We start from the raw sequence: 18,697 nt of genomic DNA, 5'->3' as shown, positions 1-18,697 counted from the left end.
ATTTGCCACAGCGGGGCGTGCACCGGAAGAGGCGGTCGGCGGGCCGGAAGTGGGTCGGGGACGCCGGGGCCTCAGGCAGAGATGAAGCCGGCGGTGGACGAGATGTTCCCGGAGGGCGCCGGGCCCTACGTGGACCTGGACGAGGTAGGCGGGTGGCCGCGGGCCTGGCGGGAGCGGAGCCAGGGCAGCTCTCGGGCGCGCGCCGGGTGTGGGGCGGGAGAGGGCGGCGGCCTGCGCGGCCCTGCGCGCCCTCGCGGCGACTCCTGCCTGAGGAGAGGGAACGGGGGCTCAGACCCGGCGAGGTGACGCCGGGTGCCTGCGGGCCGGGGTCGCGTGAGCCTCGGTGCCCGCGGCCTGCAGGGCGGGCGGCTCGGGAGGGCGGTGTCTCTCCCCGGGTAGAGGCCGCGCCCGCGGCGGAGCGCGGGGGACCCCGGGCCGGGCTGAGCTCGCGTCAGGCGACGCGGAGGCAATGGGCCCCGCCCTGGGCCGCGAGCTGCCGGGCTGTGGGGGTCGTAAAGCACCTCTCTGGGAGGAGGGGGGACGACACCGGCCGACAGACGGCAGCGGGGAGAGGAGCGGCGGCCGGCCGGGGGGCCGGGTGTCGGCTTCTCCCCCGCGGGGGGACGGCGGCGGGGAGCCGCCCGGCGTCTTGTCTCCCTCCGCCCTGCGGTCACAGGGCGGCCCTGCCAGCTGTTGGGTCTGTGGGCTGGTAACCCCCCGGCCAGGCGGGAGTGCCTGGCCAGCCCCCCGAATCAGGGCCTCCTCGTCTCCTCAGAGCTGGGCTCAGACCCGGTCCGAGGGCCGTGGAGATCGTGCTGTAGCCGGGAGCGGCTGGTTGCAGATACGAGTGTAGTAGGAGGTTGGCCGTGCGAGTTGATAGAAGCCCTCTGGGCTTCGGGGCGGCCCAGCAGAGGCTTGAAGCAGCTGACTGCAGCCAGGTGCCGAAGGCAGAGCTGGCGTCTGCCAGGTGGACAGGGTGGGGCAGAGGGAAGGCCTGCCAGGAGCGAGTCCTTCATGAAGGGGATCTGTGGGTCGACACCGCGGGCTTGAAGGTGCCTGACCAACGGGGCGGGGGGGATGGAGCTGGAGACGGTGGCGTGGCAGGGCAGGCATCAAGCGGCCTGTGGCGGTGCTGGGACCGGTGGGCTCTGTGCACCCCACTCCTGAGGCACTCCACTCACCCCCGCTTCTCAGTCCTGGGCTACAGCCCTGCCGTCTCTGGCAAGTGTGGGGTCACTGGAGGGCTTTACAGCGGCAGTGATGGGCTCTGACTGGCTCCTAGCAGGTCACTGTGGAGGGTTTGGGGGTGAGAGAGTGGAACAGGGCAACAGGAGACTTGAAGAGGGTCTGAGTGAAGGCAGCACCTACAGGTGGGAGTAGTGACAAACTCCACTCAGTATGTCTCCACCCAGTGTGTTGCCGGTGGAATCCCAATGGCTCACTGTGGGGATGGGGAGAGGGGAGGGAGTCTGAAAAGAAGAGGGGTCCCAGGATCCTGCTTACTAAGAGCAGTCGTGAAAGGGCGCAGGAGGTGATCAACGGTGTGAGCAGAGAGGGCTGCGGGGATGTTGGGAGACAGAGTAGCAGCAGGACCTGTGGCCAGCTGTCCAGGGCGCTGCCACCAGAGGCAGCGTCATCAAGCCTTCACTGAGCCGTCACCGAGTGATTCTGAGAGACTCAGACTTCATCAGGTTGCCCAGCTTGGGCGGTGGCATTGTGGTAGAGTTGTGGCTGTGGGAAGCCCTGTGCTGGCACCCCCACCAGAACCCCAGGTCAGCAGGTCAGTTTGTTAAGGGAAATGGTTTAATCCTTAGAAGTAGGGAGCAGCCCAGAGCAGAGAGGTCATCAGGCTCAGTCTTGCATGTGTTTGGGGGCCTCTGTGTCAACGCCCAGCAGGGAATTGGAGCCTCTTCTCAAGGTTCATGGAGAAGTGGTGCTGTTCTCGGCGATGACAGGGTTCTGTTTAAAAGGCAGGGAGGAATCTAAGAACATGAGACCTGAGAAGAACTTCAAAATAATTCCTTAGAATGCTGCCTCCCTATTCCTACTCCCACCCACTTCCTTCCCCTGGAACTAAAGTTTGTCTCTGACCTGACACTTCTGCTGGGGAGCGGTGTGGAGCCTGGTTCTCTCCAGAAACACAGCTGACTGACGTAACCTTACTTTCCTTCCCCAGGCAGGAGGCAGCACCGGGCTCCTGATGGACTTGGCAGCCAATGAAAAGGCAGTTCATGCAGACTTTTTTAATGGTAAGGATGCCAGGATTAGGGGTGCTGGTTTCAATCTGTGTTTCCTCCACAAGTTATGCAGTGGAGCAGCTTTGTGACATGAATGACTTGGATCTTAGGCCATTGAAGCCCGAAGCCCGAATCCCGTGCTGTTCTTGGAACGCGGTGCAGTCTGTGTAAATGGGCAGCCCTGTCTTTGAGGAGGGAAAAGCTCCCAGTTTTCATTTCGGTTTTTGAATGTGAGCGGTGGACTCGCACCTGCACACCTGAGACTGTAGCAGATCTGGTCTTCTCTCTGAAGCCAGGAACCATTCGTGTTTCAGAGTTTAATGCTAATTACAAGAACATGGGTGGAGTTCTGCCACATCAACGGTGAAAAACTAACTGTAGAGGAAATTTTCATACATATATGAGGGGATATTTCCCTTGTTCCCGTCTGATTTCTCAGGGCCTTGTTCCGGCAGATCAGATTAATCCTTACCATGGGTTACATCCTAGGTAGAAACACAGGATGGTTTTCTTGGGAGAAGTAAGTGGTGCTTTCTGCTTTGCCATCCTCTTTCACCCAGGGGCCTGCCACTACAGAGAACTTCTGTCACTCATTAGTGGCAGCGAGGATGTTATCTTGCCGCGTTGGGTTTAATGAACCCAAACCCCACTGAAATCCGAGCCCCTGATGTTTATCTGGCTTCTCATCAGCCAGTCGTTGCCTGAAAAGAGGCCAGGCTGCTTGCTGAGGAGCAGTCCCCGGGCCCAGCCATGCTCCCCAGGTGGTGTCCTGGCTGCTGCCAACGTGGACAGAACCGAGGGAGGTGACGGTTGAGCCCTGGGCACTGGTAGCGTTTCTTCAGTTCTCTAGGGGACAACAGTGTACAGAGGTGCCCGCTGACCCGGGCGGCCCTGCGGCCCTAACCCTGCACCATCCACTTACACTTTGACGCTCTCCTTGGAAGCCCCACTTATCCTCTGTCAGCCTGTGGGCTTAGAGACAGCTGGCCATGGTCTAGGGTGATTTCCAACAGCAACCCTGTCATTCTGACAAAGCGTCTGTGAGAGGGGCCCAGGCTGCTCTGCCAGGTGAGCACTGAGCTTCTCCCTCTGCGTCCGGCAGGTTGTGACAGCCCACGCGTGTGGGGAGCTGTTCCTGCGAGAGAGCCTGTGGCTTTTGATCATGGCTTCTCCCGAGTCCTTCTTACTCACTGAACAGATAGGTTCCATGGCCTGTTGTCCCCTGGGCAGTGGGGTGCTAGCCCTGAGCCAGGCCCCTCTCTTCACTCACTGTTTTGCAAAACAGTGGAGCATTAGACGGGGTGGCTGACAGGTGGGCATGTTATTCTCGGGCGCATCAGAGGGGAGATCTCAGGAGCTGGCCCTGCAGGTGAGGGGTGTTAGCTGGGGAGAGGGGGGCCAAGCTTCAGGCTGCAGGCGAGGCCAAGCGGCCAGAGAAGGCTGGCCCTGGTGGGACAGGCATGGGGCGGGGGAGCCAGGGCCCTGTGCAGGGCAGAAGGTGCCTGGGGCAAAGCAGGGACGGGGGCGTGAGCGGGGCTGCTGCCCCCTGTGGCCGGCCTGTCCTCTTTCTGGTTCATTGTTTACTCCGCACGCTCTCAGTGCACAGTACGCATGAACAGATTTTTAGTTTTCCTTTTCCCACTGTGCAAGTAACACATGCCCGCGGTGGGAATTTAGAAAATATGCAAAGAAGTAAACAGAAGGACAAAATGACCGTGAGTTTGGCTTTGACCCCCCACCTCGCAGGAGACAGTGTACCGTGAACTCCTTCCAGTGGGAAAGGGGCTCAGGCTGTTTTGCAGTCTTAGCTGGTGGTCAGACTCCCTTAGAGCGAGTCATCCTCACATGGCTCCACCCTCACCACCTTTCTCCTGCCCACCATCTGCCTTTTTATCCTCACCACTGCTGCCAGCCATGAGGCTGTAGCCTCACCTCCACGTGGGCGTGGGCGGGAGAGGGGGCGGGCACGGCTCTGAGGGGCTTGCCCACGTGCTCCAGAGTGCTCCTTCATGCATTGTCTCAAGATTGTCATCAAAGTAGGAACAAGATTACAGGTGGACTCTAGGCTCCTCTGTCCCCTTGGACTGCATGAGCTCCAGTTGGTTAGAATTGAGTCCTGGGAAAAGTCCTTCACTGTTTTTTCTTTAATTTTCCCTCGAATGACCAAGTAACTCATTTTAAAGCTTTTCCTCAGCTGCTTGCCCCATGCGCCCTACCAGTCTCTGGTTTGTGCACTTTTGTAGATTTTGAAGACCTCTTTGATGATGATGACATCCAGTGACGTGTGTCCGGCCGTGCGTCTGGTCAAGCCCTTGTCCCCTGGTGATGTGGTGGATCTCCTCAAAGGACAGTTTCAGATGGTTCCAGAGAACTTGTGGAAATGACTTGAAGTTAGGAGATGGCTGACCAAGAAAGAGGAGGACAATTTTAACATCTGGGTGGGCCTGTTGCTCTCTGAACATGACCAGCCTCTGTCCTTAACTTCAATTAAAGAAAAGTGATGTCATCACTTGCAGGGTGACTTTAATTCTTGCATTTTTGAGTGGCTTTTACAATCCCGAGAGGTCTCTGTGTGCCTGTGCTGCACGTGTGCTGGTGTGCCAAGAGAAACACGTCCCACGTGGACACGCCTGGTGCACTCTTTGCGACGTGTGGCCTTAAGTAACTGACGGCTCACGGTTTGCTACGGCGGTGTTTGTCTTAGACCAGGAAGCAGCATGCATCGTGCAGGTGGGCATCCTGGGAGCGCCTGTGAGACCTTACCTTGATCCCATCACTCCCCCAGGGCACAGGTGTCCCCCCCGTCGTGGGGCCTTGTGTTCTTCTCCTGCCCGAAGTCAGAGCAGCCGCTGTCCCAACAGCTGAGGCTCAGAGGGTCCCGGCAACTTGATAATGACTCTGAAAGAGATGCCTTCTACCTGAGAAATGTGTACGTTTATCCATTTCCAGGGAGAGTATGACACCTGAAAGAGAAGGGTTTGTTTGTTTATTTATTTATTTATTTGATGGAGGTACTGAGGATTTAACCCAGGATCTTAAACATACTAGGCATGCACTCTACCACTGAGCTGTACCTTCCTCCCCTAAGGTTTTTTTAAGTTTCTTACTGGTCCAGCTCAGCAGTTGATAATGACTGTAAACATTAAGATTACTCTTGCATGTCCATCTCAAAGTGAAGGATGTTCCTCTGCCAGGAAGGGCCCAGGCCGGTGACGTCAGCCATCCCTAGGTCGGAGTTAAGGAGAGCCACTTGGTCGATGAATCGGGATGTGCGACTCCACCGTGAGAGCTCGCTGAGCGGAGCGCCATGGTGGCCTGTCTGAAAGACGTCTTCACTGAACCAGGTGAGATTTTAAACAGAATGAGACATCACCTTGGCCTGTTTTCTTGTGAGTGCCAAGTAGGTGTCCGGTAGCCTCGCACTGCACCTGTCCTGACGGAGCTCGGCCCTGGGAGGGAGGACCAGCGGGTTCTGGGGGGCTGAAACGAGGCAGCATCCCTGGGAAGCCCAGGTTAGGGTAAACGTCTGAAGCTCTGTCCTGGGTGGGGGTCGAGGCTGCTTCTGTGTCATACTCAGCTCAGGTCAGCAGGCCGGTGACAGGCCCTGCAGCAGGCGAGCTGCGCACTGGCCGACTTCAGAGAGCGGCGTTCCTCCCCGCTGGTGTTCGAGGTTAAATTATGACTAGTTTTTACGGTTTCCTCAGGGTTCCTCAGACCAGGCCCAGGAGATTCCATGGGGAACAGCTAGGCACTAGGGTGAATTCTTGAGCGATCAGGTGGTTACCTGCAGCCATCGACAGCTGGGGTTTACAGTAATAGAGCCCCGCGGCTCCTGCACTGCGATGTGAAGGGCATGGCTACAGCTCTGACGGGCGGTGGACCCACATTGTCCTTGCATTCAGCCCGTCACCAGGAGCCATCAGCAGTGTTCGCTCAAACCTCACAGAGTTGGGGAGGGACCTTTTCTACAAAGAGGAAGGCACAAAGAGGTGGACGACTACAGCTTGGTGGCCTTGATGGGGGCTCGGAGAGTGTTGTCTGCCGCCTGCCAGGCTGAGGTGCTTGGGTCCTTGTTAGGCTGCTGGTTCTTGGAAGTGAGACCCTAACGAAGGGAGGAGCCCTTTCTAACCATGTGATCAAGCACGTGGGTCACATGGGGTTTGGCTCTTGAGTTTTTGGGTTTGGGGAGATAACTGGAATAAAACTCTTGAGATGTTTTGAGCTGTGTTTGAGGACTTCAGTCCAGGCCTTTGAAGGAACTGTCTCCTTTCCTGCCCTTGGATTTCGACTTCCTGGACAGGGAAGGCACTCATCTCATGGGCAGTCTTTGCACTGGCCGCCTGTTTGAGCAGAAAGGTGCTTGCAGCCTTCACTGGGGCTCAGGAAACTGCTCAGGAGAGGAGGCAGGCCTCTGGATTCTTGGACAAACCCTGGGCAGCTGGGCTAGGGGCGCTTCCAAAACAAACCGCATTTTTAGGGAAGCAACACTGGCCTCTGAGTGGAGCCAGGAAGAGAAAGCGCTGAAAGGGGTGTTGAAGTGAAAGCCCCTTTGTCTCTCAGGACGCCAGAGGCGGGCCTCCCGGGGCCGGGCCTTCCCTCTGGCTCCTGGAGCCCAAGGGGTCTCAGGGGATCAGGTCCCAGCGCAGAGCAGCGGCCCGAGCCCCTCCCGGGACAGGCTCATGGGGCGGGCGGCTTCTTCGCCGGCATCCTGAGGCCTCGGGGTCCCCGTCCGCCCCTGGCGCCGAGCCCAGGCCAGCCCTGAGTGGCCACAGCCGCACCGAGGGCGCTGAGGGGTCTTTCAGGTGCCCGGGTGCTGTGTGAATCGTACTCTGGCAGGTCACAGAGCAGACTGCTCGTGAGGGTGGCTTTAGTGGCTTTTACCCCTGCTGTGTAACGTCTGAGGGACTGCGATTCTGTGGAAACAGTGAGTGCTCCGTAGTCAGAGAGCGTGTCCTCTGGAGGGGCGGGGTGGTGACATCCAGGACAGTCAGCTGACCTGCAGGATGACCGCACCAGAGGGACAGCCGGTCCCTTTGTCTCCGCAGTCGGGCAGAGTGTCTGCCACACGGGAGGCACTCAGTGTGTTAAATGCAAACAGACGACGGTGTATCCGACGTGGTGCTGCTGGGAGGGGAGAAGGCCAGCCCGAGAGGTGCTGAGCACCAGCCAGGGCCCCACACCGCGTGCCTCGCGGCTCCAGGCATCTCAGGCGGGGGCCTGGGGCCTCGAAGGCAGGCTGGCTGGGTGGGGAGGGCCCGGGTCTCAGGAGTCGCCCAGGGAAAGGCGGGGACTCTGCTGCGATTTGTTCTTGGGTCGCACCTGGCCAGAGAGATGCTGCCCTGGGAGACCCTCAGTTCAGAGACCCCAGAAGCGGACAGGCCAGGCCTCCCCTGGGCCAGACAGGCCGCACAGAATAAGACCACCCCCCCCAAACATCCCGACTGCACATGGGCCTAAACGAGACGGAGAGAGGGAGAGGTGGGGGAGAGGGAGCTCTCCATTCAGGGCCGTGATGAGCGGGGTCCCTGGAGCTTGAGTTCCCTCGGGTGGTCTTGGGGGCTCCTGAAGTCAGAGCCTGTGAGGCGGGGTGGCACTGACACCTTCCCCTTGGGTGGGAGGGGAGTCAGCTGGTTAATTCAGGACGGCCCTGCACACCGCAGCGCAGCGCTCTGCACGCCGGCTGCTGGAGGGGTGTGTGCGTCAGGAGTCCCAGCAACGCCGTGTCCTCTGCACTTGGCTGTCTCCGCTTCCTTCAGTTCCTGTCCTTGGGGAGACACTGCCCTCTCATTGCACAAGAGATCTGCCCCAGGTCACTCAGCATCTGGGAGGCAGGGAGGCGCAGCCCCTGGTCCTTGGTCAAGGGCTGCGTTCTCTCAGGGGCCATGAACAAAGCCGGGAGGCAAGTGGCAGGTTTGGAAGGAGTGCGGGACACCTGGGTCGCAGACAGAAAGCTGAAGGATTAGTATTTGCCAGTGTTGAGAACTTCCGCAAAGTGGTACAAGAAGCGACACGTGGACAATGGTGGACACAGGGTACTGAAGGGACGGTTCCCAGAGCCAGTGCAGGTGTCCAGGAGGTGCTCGCATGTGCTCAGAATCAGGAAGTTGATCAAGTGTCAGTCACAGCGTCAGGACAGCGCTTGACTCACTGGAGGGCAAAGCTTTAAGAAAGAAAGACTGCCCGTGGGGAGGGGGTCACCGTGGGATGTCTCGGTCTTTCTGAAAACAATGCGGCGTGGATGACGACTGGGAACTGGGCAGAACAAGAGGACGCTGGCGGGCGTGGGGCTGGCAGGCCGGGGGAGCCCCAGTCTGGAGGCAGCTGTGGAGGTGAGTGCCTTCAGTGTAGGAGAAGGAGCATGGGTTGGGGGAGGGATGCGGCCCAGGGTGTGCAGGGCCCGGAGGTGGGAGGAGGGTGGGTGGCCAGCAGGGTGGGCGAGGGGGTCCCCAGCAGCAGTGAGGGGGTGCTGGGGTGGAGGGCCGCGCTCAGGCTTTCCTTCCAGACTCCTGGGTCTGCCCCAAGCTTAGGCCTTGTTCAGTTTTCTTTGGTTCCCCGTTTGCAGCTGAAGCAGAGAGGGAAGGCCTGGCCTTCAAGGTCAAGGGCCATTAATTCTAAAGGAGACACTGATTCCCTGGCTGAAGCCCTGAGCTGGGAGAGCCTGTCAGCAGAGGGCCTGGCCGAGCCCTGCGACTGGGCAGGCGTCTGCCTGGAGGGAGGCCTGCTAGGCCATCAGAGGGGGCGTCTGTCTGCAGCTGGAGCCTGCCTGCCGGGCCGGTTTCCTGCTCAGCTGAGGGTTGGCCTCGTCGTGACAGTTAAGAGAGGACTCCATACCATCCGAGGGTCACTGGGGTCAGTGGGCTGAGTCTTCCTGGGGAGGGGCCTGTGTGGGACCCAGGGTGACCGCTCCCGCTGACAGTCCCTGGACGGTGCTGTTCGTTTTGTTTTGCTTTGTTTTTTTCCTTTGACTCTTTGAATTTTAAAATTAATTTTGCTGAGACTTAATTTATCCTGTCACTTGGAAGGCTCACTTCTGTCCCCAGCTGTGCCCAGTGCAGTTAAATAAATGTTGAAAGAACCTGCTGGAACCCTTGCTGAGGTGGGAAAACCACGAAACCTGCTATGAAAAGAACATTTGGAACAGTTGGCTGTATTTTTCTTTACTTAGCATCCTGCTGATCATCATCATAATCCCAAAAGATGCCTTTGATTGAAAGACAGCTTTGAGCCCAGCATTTATATCCCACCGAGCCCTCAGGATGTTCCAGAGCGGTGAGTAGCATGCTTGGTTTGCAGATGAGTAAGCTGAGGGTCACAGGGGTGACAGGACCTGCCCGGACTGACCCTCCGAGGGTGGGCGGGGCAGCCTTTGTCCTGGAGTCCTTGCTGAGGACACTCGGGCCCAGTTCACGGTTCTACCTTCTAAGATGTGTGACCCGCAGGAATTTTGATTTGATGAAATAAAATATATATTTTAAGGCAGGACAAGAAAAAAGTAACCATAACATCTGTCTGGGCCTCCTCCCCTCCCCCTAGCGTTCACGTGGTTCTGTGTCACGTTGGCGAGAACTCAAGGCTGGGAAGGCCTGCTCCACCATAAACAGCACTTTTTTTCTTTCCTGTGATGCGAGCAACGTAACTTTTTTAAGAAATAGTGTTCTCTCCCAGCTGAAGGGGCCTGGCTGCTTGCTGCTCGCCCTGCACTGCTCACCTGGACTGTGTGTGCGGGGACCTCTGTGTAAAATGTCATTGTGTTGTTTTGATGTACGACCCTTGTCTCAGAAATGTGTGCGGCTGTGCCTTCAGCTTCTGACAGGTGGACCAGTCCCAGAGCTTTCTGAGAATCTGCTTCCGGGCTTAGAATCCTCAGTTTGCCTTGAATAAAATTCCCCTTTTTCTTCTTGAGAGTTGAATTTTCGTCAACAGATAACATCCCTGCCTCCATTTCCCATCTGCACAGATAAAGTTTACAAAGAAACCCAAATCAAGAAAAAATGAAAAATGTCTGCTCAGCAAAGGTGCCTTTGAGGACAAGTCAAGCTGTGGACGGAGGCGTGTCACGGTACACGTGGCTGCAAAGGCTTCATTCAGAAAATGTAGAGAACTACAAATCAGCAGCACAACACAGGCAGTCTAATGAAGATATGGGCAAACGATGGGAGTGGAAAGTTTGTACACGGAGACCTGCAGATGGCCAGCGAGCGCCTGGCAAGATACTCGGCCATCAGGGAGATGACACGCGGTGTCATTTCTCATGGAATTGATGACCAGTGTCTAGAGTCAAACTACAGACAGAAGATGCCCTCTAGGTTGTGGAGCCTCCTCTGGAACCTCCTCTGGGGTGGGGCAGTAGGGGCTGCCCACCACGGGAAACAAGTGGGCAGTGTCTTAAAAAGTTCAGCCTACGTCTTTCTTATAGATCATTCTCTTGCAAATTCCGCTTTTAGGTATTTGCCTAAGTAAAGGGAATGCGTGTGCACCGAAACAGAAAAAACCCAAAACCCCCAAACAAAAACACTTGTACAAGAACATTTAACAGCCGCCTCTATAACAGCCTCAAACTGGCCTCTGACCCAAGTGCCCCCAGTGGAGAGGGAACAAGCTGTGTTGTGCCGGCAGGATGACATGGGGTACAGGCGCACACAGCAGCGTGGGTGCATCTTGAAACCGTAGTGCTGAAAGAGATCGCCCAGACACGAGAGCCCATGATTATGGTTGCATTTATGTGAAGTCCGAGTGCAGACGAAGCTCCGCCGGGGGATGCAAGTCAGAAAGTGGAGGTGCGTAGCAGGTGGAATTGACTGGAAGTGAGGAAGGAACTTCTGGGGTGATGGATTTTCCTGTCTCGTCTGTGGTTGATAGTCACATGGTTGCCCTTAACTGTCAGCACTCTTCAGAGTGAGCACTTAGGATCTGTGCGTCTGGTTGTATGTAAATTGTACCTCAATACAGTTCTTAAAAAGAAAAGTTAGTTCTGCTCGGGCTGCTGTAGCAGACAACCACACGCTGGAGGACTTAAACAACAGAGGTTAGTGTTCTCACACTTGTGGAGGCTGGGAGTCCAGGACCAGGTGCTGGCAGGGCTGGTTTCTGCTGAGACTGCTCCCCTTGGCTCGCAGACCGTCTTCTCTCCGTGTCCTCACGGGACCTCTTCCCTGTGCATGTTCCCCTGGTGTCTCCTCCTCTTAAAGGGACACCGTCCTATTGCATTAGGGCCCCACCCTAATGACTTCATTTAGCCTTAATTTCTTCCTTCAAGTCCCCGTCTCCACATACAGTCACCGTGGGGGTTAGGACTTCAGTATATGAATTGGGGGTGGTGGTGCAAAGTTCAGTCCAAAAGAGTTTTAAAAAGAAAAATATAGTAACACCTGCCGTGCTGAGTGGTTGGAAGAAGTAAGTGGTAAAATGAGGTGCAGGTCTGAGCTGGAGCCCCACCCATGCGGGGGCTGGCCACTGTCCTCCCAGCTAGCTTTTCACTGCCAGGTTTTTTGTTTTGTTACTTGGAGCGTATGGCCATGTGGCTTTGACTACACTTTTGGGGACTGTTAACCAGTAACGTGTGTGGGCCCTAGCTCGTACTGAGATGAAGTGCCTGCGGCAGGGAGGAGCACTTCATCGATGAGTTAGCCTCTGCGTGCACTTTGGTTCCAAAGTCTAGTTGCTAATAAAGGGCATTGTCCCCAGTCATAGACGAGAGGAAGGGTGGTAGCCCAGGCATGCTTGGTCTGGGAACTTCTGGCTCTCACGCCTGGAAACAAAAGGCAAAAGCGTTGTTAAAACCTGAGATTGTGATCTATGGAAAAATTTGGATATTTAAGGAAAAATAAAGCGGATAGAGTTATAATTTTGTCCTGCTCCAGATGTGCATATTCAACAACCTAATTGAGGGAAAAGCTTCTCTTGCTCTGTTCACAAGGCAGAAAAACAGGATTTTCAAGAGGCTATTTCTTTTTAACTGACTTTATCAAGGTGTAGTTTACATGCAGTGCTCATTTCAAGTGTGCAGGCGATGTGTTGACAGATACAGGCATCCATGTGACTTCTGTCACATACAAGGCATTGGACATTTCCCTTCCCCTCAGACCCAAAACACGCCCTCCTGTTCCTTTGCAGCCAGGCCTCCCCGCCCGCAGCCTCTGACCTCTGTGGAACGTAGCATAGTTCTGCTGTTCTAGCATCTCATACAAATGAGATCGTAGCCTTTTGCATCTGGCGTATTTTGCTGAGAGAGTGTTTTTAATATTCAACCATGATACAGTCATTAATCAGTACAGTACATTCTTTTTTACTAATCAGTGGTTCAGCGATCAATAGCTGGTTCTTTTCTGTTGCTGAGCACTATGTCATTTTATGGATATATCAGTTTTTATTTTAATGTCTAATTAAAAAAATGTTTGTTGGGTGATTAGCTTTGTTTGTTTGTTTATTGTAATAGAGGTACTGGGATGGAACCCAGGACCTTGTGCGTGCTAAGCATGTACTCTACCACTGAGCTCTACCCTCACCCCTCAAGTTTTTAGCCACTCATCTGCCAAGGACATTTGAATGGTTTTCAGGTTTTGGATACTACGTATAAAGTTGGTATGGACATTATGTACAAGTCTTTTTGCAAACATGTTTTCATCTCTCTTGGTTAAATACTTTAGAATTGCTGGGTCATATTGGAAGTGTATGTCTGACTTTCCAAAAACCTGGTAAGCACTTTTCCAGGGTGATTGCGTAAGTGCACAGCTCCAGTGGTAAAGGCCAAGTTCCAGCAGCTCCACACATTCTCCAGCGTTCATGTTGTCAGAGGGGGTGTCACATTGCAGCATTAATGTGTTTCCCTGACGACTTGTGATGTTGCGTGTCTTGCTTGTTCCTTGACCTTCTGTGCATCTTCTTTGGTGCACTGTCTATTACAGTGTTGGCCCATGGAGGGGGGGGTGCGGTGGGGGAGTTGCTTGTCTTGAGTTCTGAGAGTTCTTCATCTAGTTTCGTGCAAGCCCTTTGTCAGATGTGCGTGGTGCAAATATCTTCTTCCAGTCTGTGGCTTGCCTTTCTATTTTCTTAACAGTGTCTTTGGAGGAACAGAAGTTTTAAAATTTGATGGAGTCTATTTTTTATTCTTTCCCCTGTTTTGGTTGGTATTTTGGGTTTTTATAATCTTTGCCTACTGCAAAGTTGTGAAGATTTTCTTCTATAATTTTTCCTGGAAGTTTTATAGTTTTACATCAATGATCCATTTCAGATTAATATTTATGCACAGTAAGGGCAAGGGTTGAGGATCATTTTATATTTCTACATGGATATCCAGTTTGACCAGCACCATTTATTTGTTGAAAAGAATCTCGTCTCCTTTCCCATTGAAATTTCTTAGCACCTTTTAAAAAAGTCATCTCACCAAGTATGGATAGGTTTACCTCTGGGCTGTCTACTCTGCTTTATTGATCTATATGTATATTCTTAGGCAGATATTTCAATGTCTTGATATTACTGTAGCCCTATTTTCCTTTCTCAAAATTGTTTTGGCTCTTAGCAAACTGAATCCAACAATGTATAAAAAGAAACACTACAACTAGGGGAGATATATCTTAGGTATGCAAAGCTGGCTAAACATTAAAAAATCAGTTTGTGTAATTCATTACTTACATAGACTAAAAACGAGAAACCACATGATTGTATCAATAGATGCAGAAAAAGCATTTGAAAAAATCTAGCATTCATTCACGGGGAAAAAAATAAAAACCAACCCAGGAGTAGAGGGACACTTCCTTAACTTGATAGAGAATGTATAAAAAAACTTAGAGTTAACATCATATTTAGTGGTGAGAAACTTGAAGCTTCCTCACTGAGAGAAGTTACAAGGCAAGGATGTCCCACTTACAACTCCTTTTCAGCGTCATACTAGAAGTCCTAGCTACTGCAGTAAGACCAAAAAAAAAAAAAAAAAAAAGATATATAGATTGGGAAGAAGAAATAAAAATGTCTTTGTTCACAGATGACAAGATTGTCCATGTGGAAAACTCAAAAGAATCATCAAACATCTTGGAACTAAAAAGTAATTGTAGCAAGTTGCAGGATAAAAGGTTAATATTCAAAAGAAAAATCTCTCCCCTACATATCAGCAATGACCAAGTGTAATTTGAAATTTAAAACATAGTACCATTTACATTACCACTCCCAAAGTAAAATACTCAAGGAACTGTACCCAAGGGGCCTCATCCACACTTGAGCCTGATAAAAGTGATAAGATTCTACACTTTGAGCTGATGCACTAATTGGATGAAATTTTGGGGAACATTGGGAAGGAATGAGGAGTGTATTATTCATGTGGGATAGAAATGAATCCAATGAATAGAATACAAAAATGGGGTGTTTTTCTGCGATTAGATTATAGAACAACTCTGGCTTCCATCTTGGGGTTTTCTCCTCCCTGTCCCATCTCTTTCTGTCTCTGTCTCTGTCTCTAACTGCTGATTCTGGAGGAAGTCAGCTATAATGTTGTTGGTCAGTGCTGTGGAAAAGATGCAAAAATGAGTTTGGAAGTAGATCTTTTGAGTCCCACCTGTGGACACATGAATGACCTTGGGAGTGGATACTCTTCCAGTTGAGCTTTTAGGTGACCACAGCTCAGAATGATACTAATTTCTGCCTCAAGAGAGACCTTGAGCCAGAATGACTGCTAAGCTGCTTCCACATTGCTGATCCACAGAAACTGAGGTGGTAAGTGTTTTGTTTTTTGTTTTGTTTTTGACTTTTTAGCCTCTCGTTTATTAATTTATTAATAATTTATTAATCAGTAATAGATAACTACTAGAACTATTCTAATTCCTTTGTCTTTCCATGTACATTTCAGAATTAGCTCATTCATATGTACAAAAAAAGCCTATTGGGATTTTGATTGGGTTTGATCAAATTAGGGTGAATTGATACCTTAGCAGTATAGAATATTCAAATTCATGACCAAAGTTTATCTCTCCGTTTATTCAGGCTTTCTTTAATTTTAAAAATCAGTGTTCATACTTTTACACAGATCTGTCTTGTGCTTATTTTGTTAGATTCATACCAAAGCTTTTTATTTCTTTGGTGCTGTTGTAAATGATACTTTTAAAATGTCAATTTCCACTGTTTATTGCTAGTATATAGAAATACTATTAATTTTGTATGTCTACTTTGTATCCTGAAACCTTGATAAGCTTATTCATTGTTTTAAGAGATATTTTGTAGATTCTTTGAAACTTTCTGTACAATCATGAAGTCTTCTTAGCTGGCATTATCTACTAAATTTAAAAATGTGACCCAGCACTTTTAGTTTACTTGGTATATTTGCAATATAAATCAGTGCTTATGACCATCAAAAACTATGCAAAAGATTGTTCATAGCAACTTGTGTTATAATAGCCCGCAAAGTGGAACAACTCAAGTGACCATCAACAGTAGAGAGAATAAATGATTGTGGTATATTTATGTGATAGAATACTAGGCAGCATGGAAAAGAATGGACCACTGCTACTTGCAACAGCATGGATGACTTTCAGAGGCACTGTGTTGAGACAAATAAGTCAGACAAAAATGTACACATTATATAATTCCATTTTTATAACTTTCAAAAGCAGACAAAACTAATATATGTTATTAGACATCAGAGTAGTTGTCACCCTGGGAAAGGAACACAAGTGGGCCTTCTGTGGTTCTGAAAATGTTTTCAATCTTGATGTGAGTGGCAGTTTCATGGGGATTTTCATATATGAAAGTCATGGAGCTGCACACTTAGTATTTGTGCATTATGGATGGGGACGAGTGGAATTGGAGGATCTCACATGGAGATAGTGACCTTGCAGGTCACTGAGGGAGGGCAAATAGACTAAGAGAGATGAAGGACAAGAACAGTCCCCTAGGGAGTACCGGCCACCAAAAGTGTCTGGGTAGGAACGATCAGAACAGGAAAAGAACAGGGTTTGCCAAAGGTCCCAGATAGTAAAGGAGGAGGAGCTGTCATAGAGGAAAGGGCTGGCGGCGGTCAGATCCACTCAGAAGGCATCACTGATGAGAACTGGAAAGTGTCCAATAGACTTGGTGGCACCAGCATGAGCAGCAATCTCCAGTGATGGGCGCAGAGGCGTGATTGCCAAGGGCTGGCGCGCAGCACCAGCAGAGACGGCGAGTGGCAAGCACGGGTTTAATAAAGCTTCACGAGACACGAGAGGAATAAAGAGGCTGCAGAGGTGTCTGAGCGAAGGGGAGGGATGAGGGACGCTTGAAGGCTGAAGACAACAGGTTAGGGAAGAGAAAGGGCGGATTCAATGAGAGGGTCCTTGTTCGCAGGGAGTTCTGGAGGGGCCCGGGGGAATGGACGTGGTGGGATTCCGAGCGCAGAGTCCCGTTCAGTCTTAAGTGTGATGGGGATGATTCATCTTGTGAGGCTGGAAGGAAGCAGGTAAAGATGAGAGTGCCATGGGGGCAAGAAGGTGAAGGCATTTCTGTCTGGTGTCTTTACTGAAGTTCACGATAAGCTGGTTTGCAGATCAGTGAAACAGTTCGGGTGACTTAGTTAAATTCAGTATATATTCAGCAGCCACTAGGTGCCGTGAGCTGAGGCTACAGAGATAACTGAGATGCAGTCTGTCCTTGAGACACACACACACACACACACACACACACACACCTGCCATCATTGTAACGTGGGAAATGCTTTAGTAAACGCATCCACAGTGGAGGAAAGGCGTGCTAGAAGAGTACGTAGATCTGTCCTGGGACTGACACCTGGAATGTACTGGAGGAGAGGAGAGGGGTATATGACAGAGGTGCAGCCAGCAAGCTTTATGAAGAGATTCACTCTGGACATGATGGTAGACTTGTTACAAGAGGAACGCTGGCTTTCTAGGACAAGGGAGGGACCAAGAGGAAGCCAGACTTCTCTTGGCTTGATCTTACAAGCCTCACCATAAGGGTTATCTCATCTGAGCCTAAGAAGAGGCACAGTTAGCAGTCTTCCGGGGGCTTTGATAAACTCCCTGGTCAGTGGCAGGCGCAGTGGTCAGTGGGAGCTTGGAACAGACCAAGGGGATGTTGAGGCCAGAAATATCAGGGCTCTGGCTGGTGTCCATTTATCATCCAAACTGGTGTGCTCTTCAGTTAGAGTATTCCAGCTAAGAAGGGCACATTCCTTCTCTTTTTCTAATTTTTCATGTTTTGATTATTATAACTGACTTCTACATAGAGATTTTAGAATCATTTGTACAGCACTATAAAAATTCTTGTTAGGATTGAGATAGCACTGAGTGTGTTGCCTGTGTTGCATAAGGATTTTTATAATTTTAAAACTTTCCATCCATGAATGTGGTATATCTCTGCATTTTTTTCAGTTCTCCTTTTATGCCTTTCAATAACATTTAAGATTATACTTCTGAAGATATTTTACATCATTTGTTATATTTATTCATATATATAAAAGAGTTTATATTATGGTATTTCACTTTTTAAACATTCAATAATAATTCTAAAATAGCACAAGAATAGACAACAGCCAAATGGGACAGAATAAGACACTAGAGACAGACCTGCATATACAGAGACACTTACTTTATGATAAAGTAGGGGAAAAATATTTTTTTAAATGGTCAGTAAGATAACCATACAGAAAAAATGAAACAATCCATCATACATCAAAATGTCACAAAACTAATTCTATAGAATTACAGATTCTAACATAAAAGACTAAAAAAATACTTCTGCAAGATAACATTAAAGAAATATTTTTGGATCTAGCATAGGCAGTGTTTCTTTTATGCCAAAGAATGAAGTAGCCATGGAGGAAGTGACTAATAACTAACCTTATTAAGTTTAAGAACTTCTGTCAATTAAAAAAAAAAAAAAGGTCAATACAAGTGTAAATGTGGAAGCCACAGAGTAGGAGAAGATATTTGCAAATCATATAACCAACAAGGGGCATGTATCCAAAATACATGAAGAATTTCTATGATCAATGTGAAAAAGAAAAGAAAAAAGGCAAAACATATATACTTCCCCAAGAAGAACATTCAGATTGCTGCTAAGTATGTGAAGATACGGCCAAACTCATTAAGCCATTAGAGAAAGAAAAACGAGAGTCGGAGCGACACATGACTGCATACCCACCGGAGCAGCTGAAGTGGGTGAAACAGATACCACGGCTTGTTCACGACACCATGCAGCAATGGGAACTCCCACGCGCTGCTTGTGAGAGCAAAAATTGCTGTTGCATTTTGGTCAAACTGTTTAGAATCAACCAAAAAGAGAACAATCCAGCTCTTAAGAATGCCAACAGGAATTCACGCAGCAAAAGATGTGTAAAAAAATTTTACAGAAGCATTATTATAAAAGCCAATAACTGGAAACAACCCGAATGTCTATCGATGGAAGGATGGATAAATTATGGTATCTTAATGTAATGGAATCTTACATAGTGATGAGGAATTTTAAACTATTATTGGGGGTGG

At 50.5% G+C, this 18,697-nt stretch overlaps 1 protein-coding gene and 1 long non-coding RNA gene across 2 annotated transcripts; both read left to right on the top strand.

Moving 5' to 3' along the window:
- On the top strand, positions 1-4,746 carry COPS9 (COP9 signalosome subunit 9). The gene is made up of 3 exons (XM_031452557.2): positions 1-144; positions 2,177-2,249; positions 4,481-4,746. The coding sequence occupies exons 1-3, from the start codon at positions 82-84 to the stop codon at positions 4,516-4,518; spliced, it is 174 nt and encodes a 57-aa protein (XP_031308417.1). The 5' UTR covers positions 1-81; the 3' UTR covers positions 4,519-4,746.
- Positions 4,747-5,587: 841 nt separating this feature from the next.
- LOC116153153 (uncharacterized) lies at positions 5,588-12,642 on the top strand. The gene is made up of 2 exons (XR_010380753.1): positions 5,588-9,506; positions 10,195-12,642. It is a non-coding gene; the product is annotated as an uncharacterized LOC116153153 (long non-coding RNA).
- Positions 12,643-18,697: the final 6,055 nt, after the last annotated feature.

The sequence above is a fragment of the Camelus dromedarius genome, chromosome 4 (assembly GCF_036321535.1).
Source record: "Camelus dromedarius isolate mCamDro1 chromosome 4, mCamDro1.pat, whole genome shotgun sequence".
Classification (NCBI taxonomy): Eukaryota; Metazoa; Chordata; class Mammalia; order Artiodactyla; family Camelidae; genus Camelus; species Camelus dromedarius.
Note: the sequence above shows the minus strand (reverse complement) of the source record. Positions and strands in the feature narration are given on the sequence as shown.